General features: G+C 41.7%; 1 protein-coding gene across 3 annotated transcripts; it reads right to left on the reverse strand.

The window, feature by feature from the left end:
• Positions 1 to 6,177: 6,177 nt before the first annotated feature.
• Positions 6,178 to 20,589, reverse strand: MEP1A (meprin A subunit alpha). Of its 3 annotated transcripts, XM_009980616.1 has the most exons (14): positions 20,506 to 20,574; positions 20,396 to 20,420; positions 20,245 to 20,298; positions 19,354 to 19,394; positions 19,166 to 19,244; positions 18,740 to 18,857; positions 17,044 to 17,219; positions 14,087 to 14,308; positions 12,830 to 12,979; positions 10,219 to 10,434; positions 8,819 to 9,277; positions 7,471 to 7,644; positions 6,688 to 6,895; positions 6,178 to 6,325 (listed from the first exon to the last, which is right to left on the reverse strand). In XM_009980616.1, the coding sequence occupies exons 1-14, from the start codon at positions 20,572 to 20,574 to the stop codon at positions 6,178 to 6,180; spliced, it is 2,139 nt and encodes a 712-aa protein (XP_009978918.1). The 3 variants fall into 3 exon arrangements, with proteins under 3 accessions (XP_009978918.1, XP_086479834.1, XP_086479819.1); XM_086623708.1 differs by lacking the exon at positions 20,396 to 20,420 and having other exon boundaries at positions 20,245 to 20,292; positions 20,481 to 20,589; XM_086623693.1 differs by lacking the exon at positions 20,396 to 20,420 and having other exon boundaries at positions 20,481 to 20,574.
• Positions 20,590 to 21,298: the final 709 nt, after the last annotated feature.

Raw genomic sequence — 21,298 nt, forward strand, 5'->3', positions numbered from 1 at the left:
CCCCATGGAGCCTGGGCTACAGATCTTGGTTTACTCTGGCTGAGAAAGTGAATGAGACAAGTCCACACCCTTGAATGATGCCAATCCCACGAGAGAGGACATACACGTGGCTTGAGAATAACTGCTGTGACAGCTCTTCCTCAGGGATATCCTAAGCTCAGGGCTTAGAGCTCACAAAGCTGCCCTTACTTGCTTCTCTGCTCAAGCAGTCTAAGCTATGCCTTTCACATCTCTTCCATGTAGCCAAGAGCTACAAGCAATGCTGACAACACCTGGTGTCACCAAAGGATCTTCTGTAGGTTACATGGATCTCTTGCAGAAGCTAAGAGGATGTGGTGGCTGCCTTCCCTATGATTCAGGTCTCCAGTCTCCACTACCTTTGACCACTGTCGCTTCCAGTTCAATGCTGCAAGATAAAACAGATGGGTAAGGCAAGCAAGATAGCAGCAGCTGCAACCCCATGCCAGGGTTGCAGCTCTGTAACCCAGCTCCACCACCTGTACAGGCCTGGGGCACGCAAGCAAGACTGATGTTCTGCACTGAAAGCCTGTGGGTGGAGGTCAGAGAGAAAGGGATTTGTCATCCCGCAACAGAATTTCCACTTTTCAAGAAAGTTATGCAAAGAACAATTGGAAACATGGCTCTTTACTTCTAGGAAAACAAACCCCCTACATGCAAGTTTGAACAGAAAACAAAGACCTACACATGCTTTGGCCACAAGCACCAACTCTTCAGCTACTGTTTGTATTTGTACAGAAAGCAATTTTCTTCCTTCATACAATACATACAATACAAGTATAAAAAAATCTGCTCTACAGTTTCCAAAAAACACTTCTCTAGAGAAATTCCAGATGGCAGGTGAGGCTTATTTTAGTCCTCCTTCTGGAGGGTCAAGTTAGGAGGCCTTGTTAGAACTGGCCTGGTATTCAGGGGCACAGATCAAACAAGGTCTCAGGCTAGAAGCTTCACTTAGTTAAGGCTTCTGGGCAACTTCAGTACAGGTTTATTTAAGGAGCCTAAATACAGATTTTAAGAGCCTTAGAAACTCATGCTTTCAATATTCTGCCTCTGTGGAAAAGCTGCCTTTATTGGACATGATGTTTAAGAGAGCCAAGAGAGGCTGTCACCTACATCCTATAGTGTCTAAACACAGAAAGTACATGAGTTAATTGCAGAGCAGACACACTGGAGAGAGGTGTCACGTTTTGAGGTCAAAACGACCAGTCTATCAGCTCCCAAGTCAGGCGAGACCCTTGGGTCCGACTCCCCCTGCCCTCTCTTGGCAGCTCAGCAGGTCGGAGGGTGATTCGTCTGACTTATCGTGGGATCCGTCACTAATAGACAAACAGGAGGTAATTTGGCCAGTATACCAGCTCCCAAGTTAGGCGAGACCCTTGGGCCCGACTCCCCCTGCCCTCTCTTGGCAGCTCAGTGAGTCGGAGGGTGATTCGCCCACTTATTAAGGGATCGTCACTAGTAATACTATGGGCCAGCTCCTTATAATAATTCAAAAGTTTCCGGAAACATGCATATATATTTTATTTGTGACAGAATACAGGCTCGAGGATAGCCGGTGATAGTGACTGACTACAAAAACAACTTTAATTGAAATACTGCAGTGATAATATAAAACGATTACTGATCAGTGATAATATTAAATAGCTAGCAAGATGTTAGTAAGTAATTAAGTAAGTGCACATAACACAGAGATCTTACCCAATAGGCGTCCCTATGGGGGGGAGAAGAGAGGTTCAGCCCGTCGACTGATCCCAGACGTTCCGATGGGGGGGCTTCTCCCTAACATCCCCTTTGTTTGCTGCCATTTTATACCTTTCTCGTATCTTTTAGGTGGAGCTCAAGTGACTCTAGTCATACATAACTTTTATTAGGATTGGTGTAAATTTCTCTCGTGAGGGGTGTTCACTAATTGGGATTGGTGTAAATTGCTCGTTTGAGGGGTGGTCGCAGCTCGGAGGCGGGTGGAGGTGTGACTTAGTAGCCGAAGGACACAATTTCGCCATCACTGCTGAGGCAGCGGTTGTGATTCACTTTCCTTGATGGCATTTTCATGGTTATCTTTACCAGGCGCCTCTCATCCCTGATAACAGGGATGAGCCGTGATACTTTCGTATCACTCTCCTCCCCATTTCAAGGATATTGAGGCCTTGTTTGTTCCTGAGAGCAGCAGCTGTGTTTCATGTCAGAGCTGCTCTAATATTAGCTGAATTCTAGGGAACAATGTTCTCCCATTCCCCTCCAATTTCAGTCATTTTCCCACAAGAGGAACTACCTAAAACTGTAGTGCTTAGCAGCTGTCTGTTCCTAAGCTTGTATCCCATGGGCTGAATGCAGCATTTGCACTTGGGAAACAATTTACACCCTGATGATTACTTTTATTTGAACTCCAGGAGTTCCAGAAAGCTCCACTTCACTTGTGGCCAAGGCACCTTTCATCCATTCCCATGCCTGTTTCCTGGATCAATTCAGAAGCAGGAGAAGCCAAAGATATGAACCACGAGCCTACTTTAAAAATGGCTGAGTTATCTCAGCCTGGAAGCCAACACAGGAAAGACCGAGCTGCTCTCTGGAGCTGTCCTAGTTTTTGTGAGATTATTTTCCTCAAGAGCAGTGAAACCAACAGTTGGCCCAGAAACAACTGTTGTTGAGTTTGCTGCTCTATTCAGAGCCTTGTCCAACATTGATCAGTGCCATGCTTTGCCCATAAACACCTTCCTCTTTTTCTAGGAAGTAACCAGACATCCATTTGTAAGCAACAGTAACTGCCCAACATGAATTTTGCTACTAGTACAGAGAAATACTGTATCTTGGAGACATAGGCTCCTAGGAAATGAAGGAGTGAGCAGTGATGCTGAGCTCCTGGAAACTGTCTATGAAATTAAGCTGAACAGCATTTAGGGGATATTTGGAGCACTTGTTGCATCCAAATACTTGAGCATCCCAGTGTACCCAGTACAAAGCCCAACGGATAGTAAAACAAACCACTTTGATTGAGCTCAATATGAGCCGGCAATGTGCTCTTGCGGCCCAGAAGGCCAACTGCATCCTGGGCTGCATCAAGAGGAGCGTGGCCAGTAGGTCAAGGGAGGTGATTCTCCCCCTCTACTCTGCCCTTGTGAGACCTCACTTGGAGTATTGCGTCCAGTTCTGGAGTCCCCAACATAAGAAGGACATGGACCAGTTGGGGAGGGTCCAGAGGAGGGCCACGAAGATGATAAGAGGGCTGGAGCACCTTTCCTATGAGGACAGGCTGAAAGAGTTGGGGCTGTTCAGCCTGGAGAAGAGGAGGCTCCAGGGTGACCTTGTAGTGGTCTTCCAGTACCTCAAGGGGGCCTACAAGAAAGAGAGGAGAGGCTGTTCAGGAGGGCCAGTTGTGATAGGACAAGGGGTAATAGCTTTAAAATAGAGGGAGGTAGATTCAGGTTGGATATTAGGAAAAAATTTTTTACCATGAGAGTTGTAGAACACTGGAACAGGTTGCCCAGAGAGGTGGTGGATGCTCCATCCCTGGAGACGTTTAAGGCCAGGTTGGATGAGGCCCTGAGCAACCTGATCTAGTGGGAGATATCCCTGTTCCTTGCAGGGGGGTTGGACTAGATGACCTTTGAAGGTCCCTTCCAGCCCTAACCATTCTATGATTCTATGATTCTATGATTGAGAACAGAAGAAGAGCAAGGAAGTGAGCAGACTCTGAACAGGTTCTTTTGGGCTTCTTTTTTTCAGCATTTTTTAGGAAGATTGACACTCTCAATCTTCAGATCCCAATAAAAATGGACTGTGTGTACAGTTTCCCAGAAAAGGAGCAGATATTGGAATGTTTGTAGAGAGTGACTGCAGCTACAATCTTGAGGTGTTTTTTTCTGCACTGATGAGATGCTCTGTGCTCTGTTACTCTCAGGATAAGGAGCTAGTGGGGCTAGGGTCTAGCTGATTGGCAGCGGGGATGTGTTCCTCTCCTAGTGCAAAGGCTTAAAGAAACATCATCCAAAGGGAGCGGGGCCAGTCCCTGTCATCTTTCCCAACCCAACCATCACATTCTGCTGCCAGCAAGCTGTAAAGATGCAGGAGAGCAGGTTAAAACCAGCATCCTGATGTGGAGTGTCTGGCAAACACCACAGGCTCATTTCAGAAGGCCCCAGACTCAGCAGGACATGCAGCAGCAACCAGCAGATCCCAGAAGGTCCTGCAAGGAGGCAGGATGTGTCCCGGACATGGACTGGACAGAGGCTTCCTCTTTCCTAGAGGAGAGCAGCTCCATCCCCTTCTCTTGGGCCTGGGGACAGACTTTTATTCCCAGGTTTCAATAGGAAGCCAGAATATCAAGCAGGGCCCAAGTGCACCCAATATCATCTGTTGGGATGTCCTTTGTGACTGCACGCCATGACAAGTTCCCCTGGCAAAGCAGAGCCGGTGTGTGGTTTGGCAGGGGGTGTAGACGTGGGCTCTGTTTACAGAAGAAAACTGAACAATGTCAGAGCCTACGCATGTTTTGAAGTGAGTGGTGATAACTTGCAGTTTTCTTCTTGGCGTCCCTTTACTCTAGGGACACCAAAATTATATGCAGGATATGACTTAACTAGGACTTGCCTGGATCCTTTCTGTCTCTCATTTCTCTGTCTCATACATTAACTAGCAAGCTGCACCCTGTAATTTTGTGCATTTTTACGGATCTCTTATCTTTCCATAATCCTGCATAATTTACGAGCTTGTCAACTCAGGTGGGGGAGTCCTTTGACTCGAGGGAGAGTTCTCTAATCCAGCTGGCAGAAGGTAATCAGATCTGTAACAATCTTTCACCTGTGGTGGGATCTAGCCAGATAGTCAGATATGTTGCAGGAGAAGCTGATGTAATTGTTTGTTTTGATTTTATTTCAGAGAATGCAGAGCATAAGAGGGATTGAGTATTAACTTGTCAATAATGCCTTAATTAAATACACCATGATTAGGATGTCCTTACTTATGGGACGAGTTCGAGCACCAGGATCAAACCAAGTGTAAAAACAAGCAGAAATCGTCTCCCTGTGTACAACCTACTGCCACAAGAGGGAATTCTCCCTTGTCTGTCATCCCTTGCGACAGCTATCTAATAAATACAAGGGTAGCACCACCCTCTGCGGTTTTTTACCATTTGCATTCTGAACTCCTTCTGTTCTAATATGCAGAAAGCAAGAAACTGCCTTCAGAGAAAACCTGGGTAACAAAGTTTGAAGTGTGGAAACTGTTAGAGCCCTTGGAAGCAGAGATATTGGGACATACTAGATCAGTTACTTCCTGCCATCTGCAATAAATTCTAGGGTGTTAACACCTTATCCAGTACCCACCAGTACCACAGACACAATCTTCATCTTTTTACACTCCCACTCCTGCTCTTGACTTGTGATTTCCAAAGGGATATGAATTTAATGGTAACCGCTAGAGATACAATCCTATGATAACTGATGATCTGTTCCAATTTCATCTGCCGCCTGCTGAAATTTATAGATGTTTAAAAGAACTCTGGATTATGTCCAGAGAATAGATTTACACTTGAATATTTGAAAACCTTATGTGGTGAGGTCTTCTAGAAAGACGACTAACTTTAATATGAAATTATTTCCCTCCTAGAGAATTGGCCAAAAATACATAATAGTCATTTACTCTGAACAGCATGTAATAGCTACTCGGCCTTTGTAAACCAGCACGGCTTCTTGGAAAATGAGTGTTGATGTACTGAATTACATAACTATGGATTTGTACCCTTTAGATTTCTTGAGTAATTTCTATAGGAACATTTCTAGAATCTTAATATATATGCTTTTGTGTGACTTTTTCCAGTGTTTTGAGAGGTTCTACCAGTTATTTAATCTAAGTTTGAACTGTGGCTGAGAGTAAATGCATGGACTCTGAGCACTACCACTTGTTATTGAATGAAGAAACAAAACATTCAAAGAATACACAAGAAAGGCAGTGTATGATCTTGCACTAGACAGCAGTTCTACATGATGTTCTTCAACTGCTAAGTCCTACAGAGTAAGCAGGTTGCTGCCAAGCTGTGGATAGAGCATTTCATCCATATGCTGGCTGGTCTTCTACAAGTTGCATTCATCATTTATCACTGAAAACTGAGGTCTTATGAACTATGGAAAAATGTCAGGCTGAGATTTATCCTCCTGCAGCTCTTTATCTTCTAGCCATCATGGAAATGAGAACGATGGTTAAGACAATGGTTCCAGCAATTCCACCAACTGTCATTCCCAGGATGTTCCCATTGACCTGCCTTGACTGACACCTCTCACCCGTAAAGAAGAAGGCTTGTCCTGATGAGCACCTGGGAAAATAAAGTACAGATTCACATGGATCAGGAGTTTTGTCCTGCCCTATAGGCCCGCCTCCAGGTCCTCACACTCACTATCCTGAATGGGCAGTTCCCATTAGATGGGTTCACATCACAACATCCCCACCTTGTTTGGAGGCTATTTACATCCCCTGGAAGCACCACAGAATGGGATTTCTTTGCCTCCCCTTATGACTGTCAGTAGAAACCAGTCACTGCAGTGAAGTGTTTTGTTCCTACTGTTCCTTGAAATCCTAGCAGTTCAGACCTCTGAGGTCTGTAGCTCTGAATACTTATTAGCTGCATCATTTGGTTCAGAAAAAAGTCAAGGCAAGCAGGGAAGAGGTCCATGGTACCTGCAGCTTGCTCTTCCTCTCACATTCACACAGATTCCGTCATTCTGGCAAGGGTTTGGGTCACATGGGTCTTGCAGATAAGACAGCTGGTCTTGGACAGGCTCCGTATCCAGGGCTGCTCTCTTCTTCCGTTCAAGAATGAGGCCTTCCGCGAGGGCAGATTGTTCAGATTCAACAGAGACTTCAGTGTTATTGAGGTAAATTATGTCTTTTAAAAAAGGAAAGCGAGGAGAAAGACATCAGATAACAGTGAGTGTTGCGATATATAGTATTCTTCATACCAGAGGCTGATAGGCTGCTTTGTGGACTCCAGGGTACCCCTTGTCCATTTGTCCTTTACAGATTTCTTGCCATACCACAGCAAGTTCTGCATAGTTAAAGCACAATATAGAAAATAATACTGAAATTAAAGAAACTAGTCAGGCAAACCAGTGGTATTCTGTACTTTGAAAAATTATGCCAAATGTGGCTGTTCTGTTTGAAAATGAACACAATGAGGAAGGCCTCTTAGTATGTTCAGTGCTTAGAAATGTACATAGCTACTGGTTAGGGTGCTTAAAGGTGTCTAAGAAGTTAACTTTAGTACATCATTGCCATTTAGATTCCTCTGAACTCACAATCACTTTAGTCAGCGTCACCCACCTGAAACTAAGACACAGAAAGGCTTTTAAAAGTTGATCCCTATTAGAAGAGGACTCAGAGACAGGTGGCAACTTGAATGTATGAAAATAGACAGGATCATCCTTTTACTTTCGTAAGGAGAATCAGGAAGAGTATCTTTACCATTAAATTCTGCAAAAATAATCAAGTCATCGTTTTTCAGGAAGTTTCTCCGTCTCAACTGGCTGTGAGATATGAAGCTAGTCCACCCCAAGGCTACGCTTCTATAGCAATTGCATGAGGCATCAAATTGTCCAACAGTTGATGGTTTCTCCCATATTAAGGATCCGTTAGCAGCTGCAAAGAGAATATGAGTGACGAATAAGAATCACAAAATTCTGCAGCTGGACATGACTTTTTTTTGTGCATCACAGTGTTAAATGAGATTTGTGCTGTAAAATCAAGTTCAGAGCTGAAATGCCCAAATAAGTCATAGAGGGCTGACAAATTATGAGTGCCAGCAGATCGCTAGATATGGCCTGAGTGAGGACTCTTAGGCTACGTGAGGGCATTGAAATTCCACAACTCTCCTTTCATTGAGGACTAATCAAACGCAAGTGTCCTCCTCGTTATACCAGCTAAGAGGTCCCTCCTACGTAAGAACGCTCCCTCACCAGTTTTTAAGTACCTGTGGTTTAGAGTCTAGCAGATTTTGTTCATTGCTATGGTTCCATTAAACATACTCATACCTAGGGTTTAAAATCTCCTACTAAACAAGTGCATACTGAACTTCCACTGGAAAAAGTCAAGAGGGTTGGAGAATCATTCCTAGTATTTTATTCTGTACCAAACTCAGTATTGTCATGTTGTTCTTATTTCTTTAAATTAACACATTCATGGGAAATCCTAGGGCTGGATGTGGAACTATGGTGCTACATGCTACATAAACCTGTGTTTAAAAGGTAGTCCCTGTGTGAAAGAGTTCGTAATCTGCAGTCTACACCCAGCCCAGCAAGACAGGCTTCAAATGCTGCAGACTGATCCCACAGGTGTTTTCAGGTATTTTTTTCTTAAACGCAGCTACAATGTGAACCCTGTGCATTCAGACCATGTATGTCAAGTTAACCAAGCCTCCAAAATGCAGTTTTAACTTAAATTATTGTTGATTTAGTAATGGAATACAGCACCCTGCTGGCATTGCACCATCCTGTGGTGACATATCACCTATCATAATGGGCAAACCACAGGTAGAATGGGAATTGCCAGCTCTTAGAAGAGCTCTGCATTTAGAGTCAAACTCGGATATCGCAGGGATTGTTCATAATAACATTAACCTTCTATGTGTCACTTTTCATACTAGATAATCATTTGCAGACAGGAATTCTGAGTCATGCACAGGAAAGTCATACACAGGCAAGTGTCCCGAATTGAGAAATGCAGCCAAAGCTGATCAACTCTGAGTCCTACCCTCAATCCTACTCAGATTCTTTGGCTTTCATTTTCATCATTCTTCCAGGTAGACACCACTTACCTGAGCTAACATGGTCTTCACTTGTGGTAAAGCTTCTGCTTGAGGACATCCTTTTCACAACATCAGGGTCCTGGTCCAGCACTGTGAGTACAGCTTGGCGGTTCAGAGCTGGCCACTCCAGAACACCATCATTCTCTCCACTGCACAAGTGAAAGGCAATGCGACTGTAGCCACTGACACTGCCGTGGGGATACAAACTTATGCCGAAACCGTAACCCTCAGGGCTAAAAAAACGAGGGCTTTGAATAACACTACTTGATGTGTTTTCAAGGATTTGGCTGAAATTCCGAATGACCCACACAGCTGTGGGACAGGGGGTCTCTGTCAGTGAGACATCATCGATAGCAATACCACCAGATGAAGAGTTGGTGTCACCCTTTAGTCCTTGGAAGAGGTAACGGAACTTCTTCTCAGCGTTGAGGGTTACGTGGGCAATTTTCCAGTCATAGTCATTATCCGCTTTGGTAAAAGGAAAGCGAAACATTGCCATCAGCATGATTAGTGATATTATGAAACATCTTCTCCCGTTGCCTTGTCATCTTCACACGTTAATGAATGACTGTCTGTAGTATAAAGGGCAACAGGCTAAAGGCCAAGACATAATAGGTGGATGGGAGTCTATGACCCAATGTGTTAGTATTGTTACTGCCACTTTTCCAGGGACTTATCATTCCCTGCAAACTGCTGCAGCTTGATATAGGCAGGTTATCACAGGTCTTGGGTTTTGACAACATAGAATCATAGAATCATAGTTTGGGTTGGAAGGGACCTTAAAGACAATCTAGTTCCAACCCCCCTGCTATAGGCAGAAACACCTTCCACTAGACCAGGTTGCTTAAAGCCTCATCCAACCTGGCTCTGAACACCTCCAGGGATGAGGCATCCACAACTCCTCTGGACAACGTGTTCCAGTGTTTCATAAACACATAGTGCTACAGTGGCTGAAAATGACCCAAAGCAGGAACTCAGTTCACATTTCCAAAATTACATATGGTTTTATATTTCCAATCATATAAAAATCAGGCTGGGATTCTTATTGACTGCAGATGAGTACAAGTATTTACATCTGAGCAGCCCACTGTCATAACAACAGCCAGTAGATATCTAGTCATTCTATCTCCAGCAGAGTTTGGGGTCACTATCAACCACTGAATGAAACAGAACATTAGTAGGAACATTGTGACTTCTGCTGTGGAATACCTAAATTGCATTATTACAATCCACAGTTTAACTGCTAAATGCTCTCATGTAGTACCAAAATCCTTAGCTGGATTGCAAGATATTCTTGTACCTTTGGGAAAATCTTTTGATTTCTGAGCCAATCCACTGTGTTCATGGACTCAGTAAGACAACTCTTCCTCCCCCAATATTCTATATATTCCTTGTATTTCCAGAATTACCTTCAAAGGTTTGAATTCTCCTCAACTTGCGAATGTTTCCAGTGCCATCATCCTCTTTAAGCCAGACGATCAGCTTATCAGAAAGGCTTCCTGTGATCTTATAGAAGAACTGGAGGCATTGCTCAGTTCTCTTTGGATAAAGAATTCGAGACTCTAGGACTGCTACCTCATCTGCCGTGCCAGAGCTGGTGTCGAAGTACATGAAATAGCCAGCATCTGTGAAGAAAGTGTAGTGTCACTGTCTCTTCCCAGATTTCCTTCTAACTGCATGGTGTAAATTTAACATTTCAACTCCACTCCTTTAGTAGGCAAGCGTAGTACTTAACATGAACAGTAGATGAAACAGTATATGATAACCACCCAAGATAGATCAGGATAAGAGCAGGACTAGTAGTTTATCTTATATATGGAACTCATTGCTGGCAGCTCATGTCAATTTTGCATTAGCTGGTCTAGTCGGAAGGTGGTTCCTCAGGGATGTCAGAGATATGAGACAGAGGATTCAATGCTGACTACAAGTAACTAGTAAATATATTTTTAACTTGATTTATACTAAAGATAATCTGAAGATGCAATCTTAGAAATCATATGTTACCTTGTAAAGAGTAAGATAATTTCTTATCAATGGTGAAGATTAAAAAAAAAAAAGAGTTGGACACAGAACTAGCACTCTCCTGACCTTGAATGTGAAGAAGCTCTTTTTTACATCTTGCCCAAAGACTTTTCAAAACTCAGCTTCCCTGTTTGGGGAAATTAGTTAAGAATTTCTGTCCCTGTGGCTTAATTTCCTACTAACATTTTCTGAAGTGTTCTTTACTTTAGATTTGAAATGTCTACTTTTATTTTTGTATTTACAGGGGATTCACCATTTGCACACATATCTTACCTTGGTATCACATGGACTTGTCATGTCTTATCTGTATTGCATTGCTCTTTCATTATTCATTACAGTTTATGATTAAATTAACAAGTGAAATTCTTTTAGCTATGGTGTGAAAGCTTCCTCTGTTTGGGGCTGATTCCTTGGCCTCTTGTCCAAGCTAACATCTGGGGTGACATCAGTTAAACCTAGGGCTCCATAAATGCAGTATGGCCACCTGCATGGTTAGTGGAACTATTCGAGCTGTTTATTGTGTTCACTCTAACCATATCAGGGGAATATTCTCCAAACTGTTTGGGCAAAATACGACCCATCTGTGTTGGAAATCTTAAATTTGCCCCCTCTTGAGATAACTGCAGAACCAGTCCTCCAAAACCATCTAAATTCCTGGTGGAGTCAACAACCCTTTGAAGGTCTCCAAAGAAGAGGCACTCTCTACTCATGCAATCCATTTAGACACTCTGGAGATCCTCAGAGGCATCTACCTCTCTCCATTAACTTCAAATACCGGCAATACTTGTTTTGTACTGAGTCATTAGATGCTAAAGTGCAAGTGCAAGTCAATTGCTTACTTTCGACAAACTGGATTTTATCTGATAATCTCAAACAACTCAGCAAAATTATTTTTCCATTACAATTATATTATATGGGGACAAAGAAGGAGAGAAAGAATTGAAAAAGTCAGATGAGGGTTGGAAATATTTACTTCTAGAAGCTGTCAGATGGTTTTCCTGGGTTATATTGCATTCTTGAACCTGATCAACAAGTACCAGCATTATAAGAGGTTGAAGATCTGTTCTTTCCAGTGGGTGGGTCACATAAGGGGAATAGTCTACTCCTGAGTGCAGCAAGTCAAATTTTTCCCTTCTCAAAGAGTAACAAAGCATAACTGAATGTGCTTTAAGCCAGGATTCCTTCAGTCTGTACTTAGGCAAAATTTATCACAAAAGTAATTATTTTTTTTGCAGTCTGTAGTAGTTTACCTTGTATAAATAATGACAAATTAGGTCCTTGCTTTTCAGAACTCCCTGTTGGGATTTAATATTTATTCTCACTTGTAAACTAGCACCCTGAGACTGTGACTGGGGCTGACGCCACCCTTTTTGGGATTTTCTTCCTTTAAAAAATTGCAAAATTACCGTGTGAAAATTGTCCCTAAACTCCTATCATAAAACACTTTGCAACTTTCTTCTACCTCCAGCACAAGCACTGCTCGAGTTTAACTTATCATTCGCTTTGCAAACCTGAGATTTATGAGTGGCTCTGAGTGCTGTTTCATTCTTATTGTGGGGTAACAATGCTTACTCAGACTTTGGAAGTTGCAGTAAATTCTTTTCTAGGTTATATTTTAAAGGTCTCTAAGATTGTTCTTTGTCCCCTTTTATCTTGCTGGTGTGGAGAACATTCCACTATGTTGAAAAAGCTTACTGAGGGCACAAGTGCAACCATAAACTCATGCTCACAAGGCCAAGACACATGAAAAGAAAAAGGGCCTTTTGCTTAACGGGAAGCATTACAACTTGGATGTTTACTGAGTAGTGTCTTAAATATAGTCATTTAATCCTGTTTCCAGAGTAGCCAGTGCTGGGTTTTCTCAAGGGCTGACTACAATGACAGGTTGAGAGAAGTTGTTAAAGATGCTATATTTAAAGCACACAGATCGGTACAAACATGCACAGGAATCGTTACTTTCCCTTTTCCATAGGAAAGTGTTCTGTTACTTTGTTTTACCTGTACAGCGCCCAGAAAATGTGTGGTCTTCCAGCCCTGTAGCACTGCTCTGTTGATGGACCCAGTCTAGATCATCACTGGTGCCCTGAATCATACCACAGATATTTTCAAGCTCAAAAGAACATTGGTCCAAAAAAGTGTGAGATGAAGCTGAAATAAAATGCACATATGGTTACCTCCAAAATAGTATCTCATTAAAATTTCTGCTCTAATTTTGGGAGGTTTTGTTTACACAAGTATAGTCATCATGTAGAGAAGACAACCCACAGCAGATGTGAGCCCAAAGACTCAAAAGAGGAAATATTTGATTCCTGGAGGGATTCCCTGAATAAAGGTAACAACATTTGACCACTTTGCAGAAGGTTAACAAATTCCCATGCAGCAGCTGAAACACAGCAACTGATAGTGGCTGTCTTTGTGCCTGCTTGTGAGCCTTGGAGAGACAAGTCACTCTGTGAACAGTGGTTGTGGTATATTTAACCATTCCTCAGCTGGAGATTATTGTTCTTCATGGCTCACTTGTCTGCTTGATGAGCATAAGCACTATTCTTCCACTTCAAGCAAAGTCCACCCAGTTACCTTAGGCCGGTTCAGCTGAGTTTGCCAGCAAGTTGATGCTTCTGTTGACAGATCCTTGAGCACAATATCTTCTCGCTAACAATTACATGTGGTGATAATATCTTCAACCAGCTTAGCAACCAACTAGATGGTGTCGGACTCTAGACTTAGCCAATCTCAGGTGCAAAATAGAATCATAGAATCATAGAATGGTTAGAGTTGGAAGGGACCTCAAAGATCATCTAGTTCCAACCCCCCTGCCATGGGCAGGGAAACCCTTCACTACACCAGGTTGTGGTTATTAGATTATTACCTATAATCTAATTAAGACCAAATGTCAGTAAAGGAAGACAAAGTACAGCTGCATTCACTTCACAAAAGCACAATGAAGCTGCTCACACACCAGCAGAACACAACCAAATGTCTGAACCCCTACGAGCAACACAGAAGAAAGGATGTGAATGGATTGACTTTCATTGACTAATCGAACTTCTACAAAAGTAATGACAGTTAACAGAGTCAGAGAAAGGGATGAGGCGAGAATAAACAGTTTGAGGGTCTACACCACAGGTCCTCTCCTATACCTCCTTAAGAGCACCTAAGAGGAGTTTTTGTGGTTTTAGAGGCATAAGAGAGGTGAACAAACAAGGCTCAAGTATAAACAAAGGAACAGTTTGCCATGGTTAAATAATGACTTACTGCAGTTATACATGCGATTCAGTCTTTCCAGGTCAATCTCACTGAGGTCTAGACGTTGTCCAATTATGTCATCAAATGCTGATATCTTCGCTGTGATTGTGGGGATGCTGTCATTTTTGTTAAATGAATACGGTGCGTAGTGCATCACTGATTCATAGTCATAGGGGGTGTTCAGATCAGTGATGACAGTGTCATCATACTTCTCAAAATTATGCTCCATGCCTGGTAAAAGAACATAAAAGCGCTTCATTTTTAGAAAGTAGTTACTTTACAATAAAATATTCAAACTTATCAAGATTTGCTTATGAAGTCATTTGGACAACAAAGCAGTGTCTTTAGATTGCAGATCTGCACTCTCACACGTGACTTCAGTAAATTCAAAATCAAATATCAATGAGCTGTAAAGAGTAGAATACATAGGAGGTCAGATTAGATGGTCTATCGGTATGCATCCTGAAGGATTAAACTCAAGGACTAATGTACTCCATTCCAGAGCCTGTGAATATTGATGCAAATATTTCCCAGGATATTAAATCATACATGGACAAGGAGAGGCCCTGGAGCCCCCTAGTGATTAAGGGGACAGGTATGACAGTCCTGGAGTGCCTCAGGTTGTGTTCTTCTTTGAAGCAAAGAACACATTAGGAATCTCGTGGAAAAAAAAAAAAAAGAAAAAGATGGTTTTCCTTGATATTGACAATATTGCTATGATATCTCTGTTGAAATGTCTTTTGGAAACATGTTTCTCATGGTTTCTTGGTGAAATAAGTTGTCCTTGGAGAAAATTTTTCATTATGAAGGTGTCTGCTAAGGCAGAGAGATTGAGCCATTTCACATACTTTGGTATGGAAGTAGAGAGAGATTGCCAGCATTTCCAACAACAGATAATATTTCCATAAGATTTGGCATTCTTTCTCCAAGAACAATCAACACATGACTGCGCTGGTGGATAATTACAGCTTCTCTGTGTAAAGACTGCCCTTCCCTTCTGCAAGTTCATTCTGGGTGCAAAGGTCTTCAGTTCAGGGCTTGAGATTGTATAAAAGCTTGGGATTGTTTTTTTACAGATACTTGAATTGCACCTTTTATCAAAAAGGGTGAGAATCTTTCTAATCAAATGCTATCACTTTTTATATCTGGGGAAGAAGTCTTGGCAGGACACGGGCATGAGGAATGAGGCTGGCTTTTAAGATCATTACCAGGCAAAGGGTAACTTCTATGTCTTTTTAACAGAAATAAACCAAACAGCAAGGTGGCAGTTCCATTAGGCTGCCCTGTGTGTTTTTTCTCAAGCCTAATTGGTTTATTAGCTTTTCTGTTAACAGCAACATGCACAGAGGATCTCTTACCAGCCAGCTATCTGCATTGCAGTTTATGAACACATATTATGGCAAAAAACTGCTATCATACTATTAAATACGGGGTTGCAGATCACTAGTGCGGGAACGGACGCTCACAAACACACACAGAGCACAGTCATACCAGCCTTATTCCCCTTTAGCAGAGCAGACATCTTTCAAACAGCTTAAGCAGAAGTTTTCTACTTAATAAATTTGCCTAACTGGAAAGTGAGCTTTTATAGCATGGATAGAAACCTAGAGAATATAGGAATTGACTGTAATTATATTAGGCCAGCCCCAGGACACCATTCGGAATAGTGTCACACTGAAGTCTATCATCTGTATCATTTTGTTGCTGTTCCAGATTTGTGGCTACTGAATCCACCACGGATAAGTTGAGAGGATTCAATGATATATATTTTTTTGAAAAAAAAAAAAAAAAGAATACACAGAGAACTGGCACTGTTTCGTCGAGCTTTTCCATACCTCTGTACACCACGGAGCTCACAATAGTGCTTTATAAGTACATTGTAAGACTTCTTGCTTTGGAGGTGGTTAGTTACAGTGCACAGCAAAAAGAGGCCCAAAAGTCAGAGTCGAGGTACTATTAACATCATAATCATCTTCGTCACCGTGATTCGAGATTAGACTAAGTAAGTAATAAGATGAATTGGTTTTAGTGCTGCTCGTAACAATAAAAATAATGGTCTGCAAAATCAATACCCACATCCCATCTACTGCTCAGCCACCCCAGAAGACACTGCAAATTACAGGGTAGAGGCAAGTAACAATACACAAGGCCATTCAACTTGGAGCAATTCAAAATATCAGATACTAGTCTTAGAGGTCAGCAGAAATTGCTTGTACCAGCAGCTCTTATCTATCCAAAAGAGAATATAGCATTCCCTGAATTTTGTTCCTTTCTGATGACTATTTTTCATTTATTTTTCACTTATTTGCAAAGACGGTGAGTGTATAACCCTGGAGACTGAAGTGATCAGTTTGTCCACACAGAGCAGGAGCAATGGCAGGGCAACTTTGCTGCATTGGCACCATCACTGGCATCACAAAGCACCACCACTGGGAACAAGAGTTCCATCTGATCTAATCACTTTGAGTCTTCTTCATGTACAAAGTAACTCCTTCCAGTTTCAGGAAAGTCTGAATCTCTGAGTATAAAAACCTTTCAGATTTTGAGAGGACCTTTGATTAAACAAGAGCCACCTCAAAGATCACCATTCCAAAGTGATGATCCCATCACCACCAGAGATCACCAAGTTTGCAATTCGCATTACACGGAAAGAGAAAACAGACTCATAGAGAGGGGAAGTGATTTGCTCAAAATCAGAGAGCAGGCCAGTCCTGGAGCCAAGGGGAAATAAAGTCCTCTGACTTCCAAGCAGAGCATCTCTGTTCTAGCCTTAGACAGTCCCTGGTCTTTGATCAGAGAATTTGTATCAAAATCCTGCTACATCTACAGATTGATTTACAGTGGTCTCAGGTGTGGCCCAGTGTTTCTAAAATTGTATCTTTAAGAAGGTCTTAAAATCTAGGAGTGGAAATAAGATACTGAGGAATCTGTACTTTATAAAATATGACTTGAAGGTCAAAACCCACCTGAAATAATTTCATCCCACCAGATTGTCACGTAGTCATCCCGGTCCGTCCTTGACTGCTCATGGTAAAATCCTAAAGCATGCAGGATCTCATGTTCCACAACTGCTTTGTGGTCACACCCTGACCCAATAGAGAGGTTCTGTCCAGTCTGTAGGTCCCCGACCATGGACCAACACCTGAGAAGGAGAGAGATCTTATGGTCTGTTAAGTAGAGTTTTCTTCTCTGTATTTAAGTTCTCAGTTTGCTCACTGGATTTCAAGTACTATCAAACAAGGTTTAAATATAAAAGGAGTAACATAAATCATTATTTAGATGCTGCCAGATGCCTTGATACTCTACAGGTACTCTACTCTGAAAGACTAAGACCCAAAAACATACGTGCTCTCACTTGCACGAAACCAGCATTTTCCTTACCCTCTGTGTTAGACAAGCTCATTCTTGATCTTGGCGATCCAGTGACAGCAGCCATTTTGCCAAGAAATGTGTCAAGAAACATAATACACATATTGAAAGAGTAAACTCATTGAGATAGACTGAGCTTTTTTGCAATCTCTTCAGCTAAAGAAAAGATCTAGGAGGATTTAGAATAGCAGCATTTGATTCTTTTTAACAGCAACTATACAATGCATTGGCCATAAATGTGAAATTACATTTTCCTGTGAGGGTCCAGCCCCTCATCTGTGGCTCCTCAGGCAATTCACTGGGAACTTTTTAGGGTAGCCCAAGGGTGATGTGAGAGGCAAATGCTAAAGAGCATCTTCTTGGACTGTAGCTTCATTTGCACATCGCAAAGCAGTGTCAGGTCAAGTTTGTTGAAGGAGGTCTAAACACACTAATGAGGGTACTGAAAACAAAGAGCTTTGGGCCCATGATCTCTTGAATAGCTGCTACCAGGGAGTTTCCAGTACCAGGCTCTTCAGCACCAACTTTTCAAAAATCACAGTGCTTGCAGTCTTGTAAGAGAAGTGTCATAGGACATATTACTCAAGGAAGAGCTGAGGGTAGAAGTACCAGTGCCCATAGGCCTATATGAAGTTCTAGGAGAACAAGAAATATTCACAGCTGATATAGTGAGAAGATACTTGTGCTCTTCCAGATGTTTTTTCAAAACATGTTTAGATGTAGGAAATAAAATAAATCTTCCCAGTTCCTGAAAACCTGAATGTCTGAATATAAAATCCTTTCAAATGTTGAGAACCTTTCATTAAAGAAGAGCCATGTCAAAACAATAGCAATATTACAATAAACTGGCTTTCCACAGCTTTTTGGTTTTAATCTGTCTTCCAAAGATTCCAAAGTCTAAATTCTGGTTATGTGCATTCTTAGTGTGTTAAGAGAATGTATACGGTGATTTTTTCACCCACCACTGAAAGGACAAACAACTCCAAGCAGGAAAGTGGAAGCAGTTGATGAAAACCCTGTGATGCTGGGATTGACCTCCTCAAAGAGTAACCATCCAAACATCAGATGTCCGTTCCTAGTTCATCATCTAAATATCCTGTGCAGTCAGCAGAGGGAGGCAGCTGTTTCCAAGCTCTATGTCTAAGAAGGTAAGATGGGTTGCTTTCTTGGTGGCCTCTTTTTCTCTGCCGACAACAAACTTAGACTGAACTTTTAGACTTCTGAACTCAGATGGAATGAATTCCCAGCTGATTCTACACAGAAAAACTAAACAGAAATTGATATAACCCTTACCCGCTTCCTTTTATAAAGAATACGTAGGTTGTCTCTCCTTCATATGGCTTGAAATCAACGCAAGACTTGAGACGGAACATTTCAAATGCCTGGAGAATGACTGCTTTGGCATTCAGATCTGGAAAACATACATCAGGAAAGCACCTTTAACACACTGCAGGTCATTCACCCTGGAGAGGTAAGGTATGCGCACAGGTGTAAGTATGGCACCAAAAGAAAAATTAAAAGAAAAATTACTGAATTTGACTAAATGGTGTTTTGTTATGATGGCTGTAGAAGAAAAAATAATGGTTTTGATGTAAAGAAGCAGTCTAATTATTAGTGAATTTTAATGTGAGAGAGCTAAAAAAGGCAAACTTTTTTATCACAGTGACTCCAGTGCAAATAAGTATTGGAGCTAAAATCTGAATAAAGTATCTGCATTACCTAGGTCATCACCGAGAATATAGGGAACTGGGAAATTCCATCTGTAGGTCTCATCTCTTAGGGCATTTCGCTGATTTCGCTGAAAAGGGAATTAATAGCTGGTGATGCATCTGTTGTGGGGAGATGGGCTGATTTGTACCAAAATTACAATTAGTACAAGTGATAGATACAGAATTCTGATTACTTACAGGGAGCAAGATATCACCTTGAAAGAGATCCAGTCCGGCAGCTGAAAAGCAATTTTATGAAAGATAATGTAAATGAAATATCAAATGTATTTCACCTCATAAACCATATTGAGCCTGCTTATACAAGGTTAATATTCTCAGGCATTTACAGAAAAATAACAAGACCAGTCTCTTTACACTGAAGTATAGAGACAAGCATAAAAGTAACAGTAGGTTTCTACTCAGTATTTACTACTCAGCAGTATCTGCATTTTTGGTGGTGGCAATGTTGGCCACCATTATTCATGTCTAGTTTGATAACCTCTTGCTTGCTGTCAGGCAGTGTCAACAGTCACACAATGAGATAATGCTCTAGAGAATACAGTAATATTGAGTAATGCATCAGGAAGAATATTATATAGTGCACCATCAAAGGATATATGGAAATTTGCATTACAAAAAAAAATTTAAAAATTAGAGGAAGACAGTACGGTGTGTTGTGTCTTTTGCATATGATTTTCTTACTACTTATACAGAAGCTCAAAAACATTTAAGCTATTTTCCACTTTGTGAAACTTTATAAAAATCATATAGAGATGGGGGTGGATAATGCTGGTGGGACTCCAGAGCCTTTCTAGTTGATACAGTGTGTTACTGCTTTAACACCATGAATCCGTCCATACTTCGGAAGTGAAAGACATCTGCATCCCTTGTTTACATAGGGTTACAATCCTGGGATAGATTCATGTGTCATAGCCAGAGGAAGGTAATTCAGAGCTCACTTAATTACTATTTCTCTTGTTACCGTGAACTACTTGACCATCAGTCACTTACATCTATTTTACAATACTGAAAATTCAGCATTTTGCTCACAATTTTTCAGGCCTTATGAGAATTTAGGTATGAACTCACCTAAGTTTATGTCTGGAATGTCTTTGATTCTCTCACCAGCCTCAGCATCTGTTGCTGCAAGACAGAGAAAACATTATGTATTCAGATGTGGCAGCACACAGCAAGCAGAAGAAAATGCTTCAAAACTTGAAACAGCTCACAGGTCACTTACTAGGTTCATTGGAGAGGAACTCGACCTGGAAGAGAATAAAATACAACCTGTATAAGGTAGGAGATGTCTCTGGACTGAGAGGAGCCTATAGAAATCATGATTCTACTTACAGAGACTGGAGTACCATAAGCATAACATAATAGAAGCACGAGGCAGAGCGAGAAGATGCTGGAGCCCATTTTCGCAATGGAAAAGGAAGCTGGTCTCTCTTGTCTCTTGCAATATATAGGGAATGCTGCTGAGCGTTCCACAGAACATCGGCCAACCCATTTCGAACTTTCCACCTTTGTAACATTATTATAACAGTGAGATTTCCTTTCTGAATGGCACATGACAGCATTGCTGTTATCAATTACCTAAGTCCACTCTGGAGGAATATGATAACTTTATGTCCTCAGTGCAGCTGGTGAAAGGCCCACCCAGACTTTGTGTAAGAAGATCTCAATCTGGCCCGAAGTTGCTGACTCCTTGCACTGTGCTTGTTATCTGTCAGCATCATGATCTCAGTTGCATAGGAGGAATGCCACATGCTTAAGCAGAACTATTCTGGGTTTATAGCATTCCAGTGACATTAGAATTTGGCCCAGTGCTGTTTTCAATTAATAATTAACATCATATTGTAAAGATTAGATAAAAGAGATATGATTATGAATGCCCTGACAATGTTTTCCCACAGTTGATCTGAGGACTGATGCCCCAGTGCACAACATGCCACCCTTCCCCTCCAGAGACAGTCACGTATATCAGGAGATCCTTGGCCTTCCAGCTTGATGCTGATGGGTGTCCTGGTTTTGACTGGGACAGAGTTTGTTCCTCTTTTTAGCAGCTAGGAGAGCTTTGGTTTTAGTCTCAGTTTCATTATGAGAAGAATGATGATAGCGCACTGGTGTTTATAGTTGGCAT

The sequence above is a fragment of the Tauraco erythrolophus genome, chromosome 2 (genome assembly GCF_009769465.1).
Source record: "Tauraco erythrolophus isolate bTauEry1 chromosome 2, bTauEry1.pri, whole genome shotgun sequence".
NCBI lineage: Eukaryota > Metazoa > Chordata > Aves > Musophagiformes > Musophagidae > Tauraco > Tauraco erythrolophus.

What these genes read in the sequence shown, in the direction of transcription:
- MEP1A (XM_009980616.1), bottom strand. Translation starts at nt 20,574, where the DNA reads ATGGGCTCCAGCATCTTCTCGCTCTGCCTCGTGCTTCTATTATGTTAT. An exon ending in CTTATGGTACTCCAGTCTCT is followed by an intron (nt 20,421 to 20,505) that starts GTAAGTAGAATC and finishes ATTCTCTTCCAG; the next exon opens with GTCGAGTTCCTCTCCAATGA. An exon ending in AGAGGAAGAGCAAGCTGCAG is followed by an intron (nt 6,326 to 6,687) that starts GTACCATGGACC and finishes TTATTTTCCCAG; the next exon opens with GTGCTCATCAGGACAAGCCT.